General features: G+C 36.4%; 2 protein-coding genes across 2 annotated transcripts; one reads left to right on the top strand and one right to left on the bottom strand.

The window, feature by feature from the left end:
• Positions 1-2,734: 2,734 nt before the first annotated feature.
• On the top strand, positions 2,735-3,295 carry LOC110747639 (mitogen-activated protein kinase kinase kinase 5-like). The gene has a single exon (XM_021947786.2). It carries the CDS (start codon positions 2,735-2,737, stop codon positions 3,293-3,295), a length of 561 nt encoding a protein of 186 aa, XP_021803478.2.
• A 1,454-nt stretch (positions 3,296-4,749) lies between these two features.
• On the bottom strand, positions 4,750-6,090 carry LOC148295636 (senescence-specific cysteine protease SAG39-like). The gene is made up of 2 exons (XM_088250842.1): positions 5,600-6,090; positions 4,750-5,483 (listed from the first exon to the last, which is right to left on the bottom strand). Exons 1-2 carry the CDS (start codon positions 6,042-6,044, stop codon positions 4,891-4,893), a joined length of 1,038 nt encoding a protein of 345 aa, XP_088106968.1. The 5' UTR covers positions 6,045-6,090; the 3' UTR covers positions 4,750-4,890.
• Between the last annotated feature and the right edge of the window lie 4,799 nt (positions 6,091-10,889).

Genomic DNA, 10,889 nt, shown 5'->3' with positions numbered 1-10,889 from the left:
TTCCTCCTTTAATACAATCCATAACTCCCACTTTATCTTGTCTATTTTAGTGTGGTTGGAATCAATCCCATCCCATACTTCTTTTGCTGCACCTCAAGCTTTCTTCACATGGGTGATCAAAGGTGTTCAATTGTGGCTGCCTTTTGCTGCCAACCCATGTGGGTTTTCTTTTGGTTGCTGGAAATAAAAGATTCTTCTGAACCAGGCTTGGTGTAGGAAGGCCTGAGGTTTCAATATGTATCCAATGGGGCTCAAATTTAGATATGTCATAATAGACACCTATTGGAACAACTTGTATGAAGAATGCATTCCCATCTGAGCAGTACAAGTGTACGTTTTGGGCCTTGCAAGTTGACTGCCGAAAAATAGACTGGAATGTATGGTGTGCATTTTGATGAGCCCACGGATTGGGCTTGACTTCATCAATTGATACGTTTTAGTAGTCCATCTTGCAGTTCAGAATCTCTTCTTTCCAACCACATATAAATTGGGCCAATACAAGTTGGGAGGAGGAAGTTAAGGGCAAAACAAATTGCTAACTCAGTCTGCTCGTTTTTGCACCATTTTGCATCTTTTCCTATCCAAAGCCACCATTGCTACCTAAGGCCCAATGAACTGAATGATAAACAGAAAAGGGATTAAAAGCACAAGTTTAACTCAATAACATAACCAAATCATAAGCTAGAGGGGTGCAAACTGAAATACAATTAAGAACTGATCAGTGTCAAAACACACAAAATCACCAAATTTACCATAATCAACAATCATCTTCGCATCGGCCCAAAATATATTCGTAATTTGCTCATCACAATCTAATTGCACAGCATAAAAAAATGAGGGGTTTTCCAATGCTTCATTCTCCATATGCCAATTTTCTTTGCCTCTTCGTCCGAAGGTAATTTTTTTGATCTTGTTTGATATATCCAAGAGATTCTCTTCCACCAACTTGCCTACCCATTAACTCATATGCCTGCCTAAGTGGAATCCCTGATTCTTCTGTCAAATCTACATCAGTAGCTTGTGAAGCAGATATTCTTCTATGAGACGGTAACATATGAGTGCATTCTTGTCTTACAAGAGGATGATTGTGGTTTTCCATAAAATGGCTAACCCAATACTTACCATTAGATTTATTCAACTTAATGCTCATTTTAGCATTACAACCCGTCCTTGTTTCTGCCCGAGAACTTTTAGTTAAATAATCTCACTTATCTTTCGGTCGAAAACCTTCCTTGCAACAAACAAATACTCTTGAAATTATTTGACCAGTATTCTTATTCTTGTTATGTGAATCTCTTCTAATATTGAATCCTGCTCTTCGCCCATACTCATTATAAAACTCATATGCAGCTTGTTCTGAAAGAAATTCCATATCACATATGGGCTTATAATCTAAATTATCTTCATAGATTGTAGCCACTGAATCTTTCATTCTCAGTCTATAAAACAAATATAATAATGTTAATCTATCATACAATGATAATAGTCAAATTTATATTCACAAATTAAAAATGAAGGATGTAGGTAGATATACCAAAACATTAATTGAAATATTCAAAGCTTCACACATAGAAAACCAATTAGATAGTCTGAATGGGAAAGAGGGAAATTTCGAATTGTTGCAGACATAGGAACCAAAAAAGAAAAGGAAAAAAAGAAAGAAGCAAAGCTTACAACAGGGACCAATAAATGAAAGCATATGTAGGATGAACCAATAAATAAGAGTATGTATCAGGGATAAAAGAAAACGAACAGCACGCAAAATAATCCTACTTACTTTATGGGATCAAGTTCACGTCTTCACAGTAGCCTTGCCAATATATTCACACTAACCAAAGCTAAGGTAATATGAATATGAACGTAAATAAAGAGAAGAGGACAAAACCTGAAGCAAGAAGGAGAAGAGGACAAAACCTGAAGCAAGAAGGAGAAAAAGAAAAAGAAAAAAGAGGAGGACAGAACGAAGAAGAAGAAGAAGAAAAAAAAGAGCTTTGGGCGTTAACTACTGAATAAAGAGAAGAGGACAGAACCTGAAGCAAAAAGGAGAAAAAAAAAAAAGGAAAAAAGAGGAGGACAAAACGAAGAAGAAGAAGAACAAACATAAAGAGCTTTGGACGTTAACTACTGTTAGTTGGGTGTTAGGGTTTTTTTATTCTTTTTTAATTAGGAGTAAATTGAGTTTTTGTTTTAAGATGATGTGTCAACTTTTAAATCTGTTAGATTAAATTTTAATGATGTGGCGTATGGAGAACAAAAGTATAGCAGATCATGGTAGAGAAAATCAGATCAGAGGATCCGAATCCATTGAAGAAAAGCATTGTCAAATTCACAATATTTCATTCCAATTTGCAAATTGGTTTTGATAGTGTAATTGGTATCTAGGTTTTATGTAATTACTTTGAGCAAAACATAATTTTTTAAAATAAAAGTTCATATTGATATTCCCAACTCTAATTTTCTTGCCAGCCTGTAATTAGCACCGTAATATCAGAGTCCTAATCCTTGTGGGTTAAAAATAAAAAGTTTCTAAATTCAAACGCGTTTTGAACTAGCACTAGTTGTAGTTTTCCAACTGTTATTTAGTAGCTTGGCGTCCAAGTCTCAGATCAAGGAAACCCCACCGACTTTATCCCCTTATAAAACCCCAAATTCACCTTCCTTTCATCTCACTGTTATTGCAGGCGTAATCATGAAGTGAACTGGGTAAGAGGAGAGCTGATCGGAAGAGGAAGATATGGGTCTGTTCATCTTGCCACTTCCACGAAACCAATCACACAATTTGACCCCGGAGAACATTCTGCTTGTGCCTACCACCACAAGTTGTGGAAGTACTAGTTTGGTGGCAAAGATAGCTGATTTCGGATTGGCTAAGAGAACAAAAGAAAAGATGGGTGGATCTGGATGTAAAGGCTCTCCTATGTATCTGTCTCCAGAAGCTTTGCTTGACAAGTTGCAGGATCAGCCCTCTGAAATTTGGTCTGTTGGTTGCGTTGTGCTTGAGATGCTCACTGGGAAGCCCCCATGGGATACGAGTTATTGTTGGAAGCCTCAGGATTTCCTGAACATGCTGGTTTTTTACTCTCCCAAGATTCCAGCTAAAATCTCAAAGGAGGGGAGGGATTTTCTAAAGATCTGCCCGGCCTCCAATCCCTGTAAAGGGTTAACTGCTGAAGAGTTCTTATCTCATCCGTTCTTTGCTCAGTCAATACCACCAGAAGAATGTAATGGAGCGTCACAATCTGATACTGCAAGTGTAACTTTGAGTTCAAGCAGTGAAGAAGTGACTGTGCTTTGATGTTATAAAGTGATCAGTTCAAGTTTGTAAGGGTAGAGACTGCACAAAATTTCTGTGTAATGATCCTAATTTCTGTCCTTTTATTGAAATAGAATTAATTACTGAGATATGATTCAAAAGTACAAAAATGATTAGCATTTGTAGCAGAGGGGATTTATTCAAGAAATAAATTTTTGGATTTGTTTGAATGTTTTCTAAGATCTCGATCTCTCTCTCTCTCTCTCTCTTCTACAGAAGTGAATGTTTAATGTGATAAATAATGTTGACAAACAGAGTAAAATCTGATAAATAATGCTGGAAACTAAGAATTGTTGGAATCCCACATCGGTGGGGTGAAAGAAAACAAATGGGTTTAAATAGAATTACCACACTCTAACTAATATCGAGGCCTTTTGTGGTAAAACTCCACACCTGATGGATTGGGCAGGTTGTAAAGTGGGAACAGTATCGGTGTTGTTAGAGTGGGACCCAACGGGCAGATCCAAAACTTCAATATGGTATCAGAGCCAAGGCCCGTACAAGCTAACGAAGCTTGTCACCAAGAAGGAGAAACAAGTCGGACTCTTAAAGGAAAAAAAAAAGAAAAAAAAGAAAAAGAAAAAAAAAGAAGCCAACGAAGCTTGAAAAGAGCCGACCTCTGAGTTCCATTGAAAACAAGTGGGCCCAACGAGAGCCGACCTCTGAGTTTCAATTGCCGATGTGTGGATCTTCACGTGTGAACCACTAAAAAGGGGTTACGAAAAAAAAGAAAAAGAAAAAAAAAGAAGCCAACGAAGCTTGAAAAGAGCCGACCTCTGAGTTCCATTGAAAACAAGTGGGCCCAACGAGAGTCGACCTCTGAGTTTCAATTGCCGATGTGTGGATCTTCACGTGTGAACCACTAAAAAGGGGTTACACGTGAGGAGGAGTGTTGGAATCCCACATCGGTGGGGTGAAAGAAAACAAATGGGTTTAAATAGAATTACCACACTCTAACTAATATCGAGGCCTTTTGTGGTAAAACCCCACACCTGACGGATTGGGTAGGTGATAAAGTGGGGACAGTATCGGTGTTGTTAGAGTGGGACCCAACGGGCAGATCCAAAACTTCAATAAGAATTGCACTAGTCTCCTGTTCAAATTTCATCGTCCTGCTTCATGTAGTCAATGATCAGTAAACCACCAGAAGACAAGGACACTGCAGCAATCTGGCAAACCAGAGAATCCCAGTAGAGAAAAACAGCTTCTGGTGTGAGAGTTTTAGGCCCTGAAACTCACAAATTCCTCTGAGCCAAGCTAAATAGAAAACTCACTATTATCTTCTATTGGAATATCACCTTCCATTATAATCGGTGCCTTGAGCCAATTATTCTCCCAAAAATATCCTCTCTCCAACCAACGAACTAAATTAAGGGGAGCACCCAACAGGCATATCCAACAAGAAAAATGGATTGCCATTCAGAAAACCACTAGAAGATTCTTCATTAACAGAAATGGATGGTTTACATCATCACCGATACGATCTCTATTAAGTATTACACTTACAAGTTCATACATATCATTGGATATACCTATAAGGTATATATTGTAGGCACTTATTTAAGTTGATGCTAAAACTATGCAGTGGGGTAAGAGGCAGACATCGCTATGCCACAAAGTCCTTCAGCTGCATCAACATCTCTTTGCATTCTTATGTACCCCTCTTCACCCCATTCTGTACCCCATGAGTTCTTTACTAACCAATACTTGGTCCCATCATCACTCACGCCGTAACCAACTGCAGTAACACCATGGTCTAGGCTCGTTCCACAAGTTCCCGTAAAGACACCACTTGAATAGAATTGGAAATCAGAACCACTAGCATCAATGGCAACAGAAACTGGTTGATGAGAAACAGCGGTAAGAAGAGCCTTTTCGCTGTTTGCTGGAACATCTTCATACCCAGTTATCCTGGCTGCAATGGTGGCTTCTTTCTTTGTGTTGCATGTACCATCAACACCGTTGTAGGGGTAACTAGCTTCCGTACTAATCCCATGATTTTGTTGGATGAACTGAAAGGCATCGTCCATCAAGCCACCTTCACAACCTTGGTCTTCTCCACTTGTATCACAATCAACCAACTCTTGCTCGGACAAAGAGATCAATTTACCAGTGGTAAGCTGAGTAATTCCTTCCGTGGCTGCCACTGCGGAAAAAGCCCAACAACATCCTGTATTTTGATTGCAATTAACAGTAGTTAGAATAACATAAACAATTTAATAAGCTCCAAAAGAAGTCTATCCAGTGTTTCTTTAAATTAATAAACTTAGCTAGACGCTTAATTACCACATTGGCCTTGGTCCTTGATAGGAGTTACAGCTCCTTTCTTTCTCCAGTCCATTGAAGCCGGGACCGCTGCTGTAACATTTTCGTATTTGAAAGAAGTCTTCTTTGCGGAACATTCATGCCCCTTGAATCCATTTCTTGAGGCCTTGAATTCTTCATTTGTAAGGTCTGCAAACTGGTTGATGCTCAATTTGTAAGATTTCTTTGCATTGTTATTGGAAGATTCGATAAACCCCACATTTTCTTTAAATATATTGAATCGCTTCTCGCTCTCGTTAATGTCGTTATATACGCGGCCATAACGAGCAAGCCATTGCTCATATCTCCCACGCATTGATGCATCTTGGAGACTGCGAGAAGTGGCTTCACAAGACCAAGCACCCATCAAGAGGATCAAGCCGAAACATATAGATAATTTGCACAGCTGGTTGTTAATCAATTCCATTGAAGCTAGTGCTAGTGGCAAAGCAGCTAGGATTTGATAAGGTAAATGAATCAATGAGCAGGTGTACTGAAATACTAGACTGCTCTGCAGTAGTTTAATTATATAGAGAACGTAATGGCCTTTCTTTACATCTTTGTGTCGTGCCCTACAAATTAATCTGCTATTATGATGTTGACTTGCAACATATGTAGCTCTTGATGCCACGGTAAGTTACTTGCTAAACGCCTAAACTAGGTGGACTCTAATACCTAGCTATTCAATACTATTCTCACAATTTTTGTCCCCACTTATTAAAACAAGACTATTATTCTGTCCATTAAAAGCCTTCACATTAAAAAATAATAAAGAATATTGTAAAGTTTGAATAAGATCTTAAATTTTGGGCATGGGTTCTACTAGTTCTTCAACCAAACTTAAGATAAAAAGGTCAAAACCAAAACTATATATATATATATGTTTAGCGGGAAGCGATATATAGTATCAAACTTTATTCATATGAAAGGTACATAGTACAACAATGTGGTCTCCTTGTCAACAAGTAATTGTACCTAGATTGGGAGAAGATTTTAGGGTAGTGTTTGAGATAAAAGGGATGATATCTTTAACAGTATACAAGGGACGATTATTTTCATCTGGGGTGGTAAGCAAGGCAGCCACAAGGCCACTTATGGCTGCAACCATATGAAAATAATATGCGAGCCTTAGATGCTTACGATCCAGCTTTTGCATATAGCCAACAAGAATGCAAAAATTAGTTAGATTTTTTTTTTGTTTTTTTAAAATAAAAAGCATGAGAAACACACCAACATCAAATTGTGAGAAGTGCAACAAACATGCTAGCTAGGTATAACAACACGTGATGATGTGACTAATCCACTCATATTGTAATATGCGTATTTATTAATTATATATATATATATATAATATATATATATATATATATATATATATATATGTATATATCTATAGTACTATGTGCTCCATATATAACATATGAATCTTGTGTTACACATGCCGACTTATCAGATCTCTTTCTCTCTCTCCTTTGTGTTACTACAGAAGTGAATGTTTAATGTGATAATGTTGACAAACTGAGTAAAATCTGATATTCTTTATTTGTTTAATTTTTTTTTTTCTAAAGTCCATTGCTGGAAGTTTAATTTGTGCGTAGAAGTTTTCGAATTCTACAAGTCTCTCCTGTTCAAATTTCATTGTCCAGCTTCATGTACTCAATGATCAGTAAACCACCAAAAGAGAAGGAAACTGCAGCAATTGGCAAACTAGAGAATCCCAGTAGAAATAGCACAACCTAAAAAATAACAAAATTCCTCTGAGCCAAGCTATACACATTCACACGCACACTAAATAGAAAACTCACTATCATTTTCTATTGCAATATCACCAGTCAAATCATTATAGATATCCATTTACGATCTAAAATATCATCAGTCACCCCACAAATCATATCCTTCATCCAATTATTCTTCCAAAATATCATCTTTCCAACCTGTCTCATAGACTACTAACAAAAAGTTGGTTTATTCAGAACCATCAGGCAAAGGGAGGAAAATGGATTTTCAGTTTAATAAACCAGCAAACCAAAAACCATCGAAATGGAAGTGAAGCTATTTTAAAGGCATAAATAGACAGCCCCCAGTTGCTGTAATATTACTATATTAAGACCATTAAAAGTACACAGTTATATGTAGTAAGTTTAGAGTAGAGAGCTAGTTCTTTAACAGGTGGTATCATAACGGATCATTAATGTCTATAGTTACAATAAGAAAAATAATTAATTCCAAATTACATTAGAATATATCAACTAAATCTACAATGATTGTAATACCCCGAAAAAAATTAAAAGTGGACTTTTGTATTTTAGTGAAAAACATTATTATGGTGAAGAATAATTATGGGTATTTTATCAAGTGATTTTGGACTGAGACTATTGGATTAAGTGTGTTTAATTTCAAGTTGGACAAAAATGCCCTTACGTAACATTTTGTGAATTTTTCAAAGGACATTTAAGAAATTGAGGTGAGACCATTATGACTCTTAGGTAGTACGATAGTAGTCGACTCAACGAACATGTAGGAAATCTTTTCTGAATTTTGGGCCAAAATTACCAAAATACCCCTATGTGTGAAAATTACCAAAATACCCTTGTAGGGAAAAAAAAAAGAAGAAGAAGAAGAAGAGGAATCTGCAACGTGTAGACAAACCCATCCTTTCCCTTAATTCTTCCCCCCTTCCCTTATATTTTTCTCTTCCAAAATGAAATTGTGATATTCAATTAGGGGTGAGTTGTTCACCTATTAGAGATGAATTACCTAGTCTAGGCTAAGTGTAATAATTGTTTAAGCTAAGATAATATTGTGGGTAGAAGGAGATGAAAACAGGGTGAGGAGGAGAAGGAAGAATAGGAGGAAGAAAGGAGAAATCTCCAAGTACGAGTCAAATTTCGGATTTTTGGTTTTTTTTTACTTTGTGTTTGTGTGATTCTAGTCCCTTGAAGAGTATTTTGAGTCACTTGAGTGATAGGGAAATTGAATTGGAAGAGTTTGAATTTTCATTTTTGGGTTGGGTGGATAAAGCAATTTTTCAAGTGTTGGTGTGTATGATTTTGGTTCCATTTTAAGTTTTTGACGAGTTCTAATGATAGTTACAAACTTTAGAAGAGTTTTAGAAGCTTTGGGAACAATATAGGAGTGATAGAATGGTTGAAAACGACTTAGAACCAAATCTGGAAAAGTTCGTTTCCTGGAAATTTGCAGTCCGTGAGCCTCACTTTGGCTCTCTTTTTATCCCACTCCTTTGCGTTTTTGAGAACTCCATTTGTTGGGTTTTAAACTAGACTTGGCAAGGAACAAAAAAAAAATTGGTTTCGTCAAATTTGGTTGAGTTTTGATACGTCAAACACATGTGCAAAGTTCGGAAAATTTTTTGTTTTCTGCAGAAAACCAACCACAAGTCCAACTTTGGAGCTAGTTTTCTCCTTCGTTTTAGCTTCGTTTTGAGTGTGGTTTGTTGGGTTAGAAACTAGAGGGAATAAGCTTTAAAACCACTGCAAGTTTGTCCCATTTTGTTAAATTTTGGTGGGTCAAAATGTCTCACAAAGTCTGGGTTTTAGTTTGGAAAAATAGGGGAAGTTTGCAGATTTTTTTGGGAAGATGATGAACAGTAACAGAAAACAAGCCCACTTGCGGCTGCAGTTAGTGGCGGTGCATGGCCTCTGTTTCGGTAGCCTCCGGAGCCATATTTTTAGTCCATCCGACTCAATTTCTCGATCCGAGTCTGATGATATAGGTTTCGGGTCATTTTGAGGGTTGGAGCTCTCTATGTTAAGAGAAAAAAATGTTTTTTTGAAAATTAGAATTTCTAACCTTATTTATGTTATATTTTTCAAATTTAGGAACGTGAGTGAACTCGGCAACCTCCGAAGGGTAATTTTATCATTTTAGCTTTTTTGGGACACGAGGTAGGGTTTCCTGATTCCCCAATGATTAGACTATATCACTTTTAATCTTGGTGTTTATATATAGTATTATAAATATGAATAGTATTGTTGTTTTGCTTGGTGAATATTATTTAATGTTAGGTGAGTACGATTGTTATTGTTTAATAAATATTATATGATGTTGGGTGAATAATATTATTGATATTGCTCCGTGGATTTTATTTGACGTTGACTGAATATTATTATTCATGGGATTAAACTTGAAGTATTTTTGTTATTATCTGTATTACTATTTTGCAGAGATTGATAATGTTTGAGTTGCATTACATATGCATCATAATTATGGCCGTGTGTTGGGTCTGTGTGTGTGTGTGTGTGTCGTTTGAGGTATATCTAAGGGGTGAGAGAAAGCTTTAGATATATCTGAGTAAAAAAAATGTGGAATATATTAAGGTGAAGGGAGCAGGGCTTGAATATATTAAGGTGATGGGAGCAAGGCCTCTAATAAAAAGTGAAAGTTGAGAAATTCGTAAACAAAAGAAAAATGGGTTAAGGGACGAATGGGCGCTAGTTCATATTTTAGGGTATTCAGAGCCACAATGGTAAAACGCATGGTATGGGACATGCATGCTTATTTCCATAAGATATGAATTAGTGAGATTAGAAGGGAGTGAGTTCATGACATCACCGCATATGCAAATTTATTTATCTGGTCTGATTGCATAATTTATATATCTTGTGTTGGTTGATGCATGACACTTTGATTAACTGTGATAGCCGACCTTGAGGGGTTTGACGGTACTCTACTGGGCATTAGAATGCTCATACTCTAATAAATTGTGCAGGATTCAAGACGAAATTTCAGGAAGCGGGTTTCAACTAAGCTGCTAGGCTTTTGTTGTTGATTTGTGTAATTAATGTTTGTAAGTAGTCAATCGTTTGATAAAGATCTTAGTGTGTATTTAATTACGAGCTACTGTGACTCTGATTTTGTGTTGTTAAGTAAATTTGTATTATTTGTGGCTCTATTTCTCATCATATCATGGTTGTAGGATTTTATTATTATGACTATGGTATGACTCATACAATGATTCGGGAATATTCCTTATTTTTGAATCCGGTCGTGACAATGATACTGTCTATTTTTTAGTTAAAATTTAGCTAAAAACACACAAAAGCTATTTTAGGAGCTCTCTATAAAATTTCAACTTGAATTATACCCTCTAATTTTTTATTTTTTTTATTTTTAATATATAGAGCAAATGGTATTTCATTAATCAATCATTAGAGCAAAAGGTTCGGCATGTAAAGGAGTGGCCTCATTAAAACCTCACCGAAGAAAACTTAGTGGGACAATAATCAGACAATGGGTAGTTTCAAAAACAGCG

Source organism: Prunus avium, chromosome 3 (assembly GCF_965620075.1).
Source record: "Prunus avium chromosome 3, drPruAviu1.hap1.1, whole genome shotgun sequence".
Taxonomy (NCBI): Eukaryota; Viridiplantae; Streptophyta; class Magnoliopsida; order Rosales; family Rosaceae; genus Prunus; species Prunus avium.
This window is presented reverse-complemented; position numbering and strand designations above follow the sequence as displayed.

Bases quoted from the DNA above. Each gene is read 5' to 3' on its own strand.
- LOC110747639 (XM_021947786.2), top strand. From the start codon at position 2,735: ATGGGTCTGTTCATCTTGCCACTTCCACGAAACCAATCACACAATTTG.
- LOC148295636 (XM_088250842.1), bottom strand. From the start codon at position 6,044: ATGGAATTGATTAACAACCAGCTGTGCAAATTATCTATATGTTTCGGC. The intron at 5,484-5,599 runs GTAATTAAGCGT...ATCAAAATACAG, and splicing joins CAAGGACCAAGGCCAATGTG to GATGTTGTTGGGCTTTTTCC.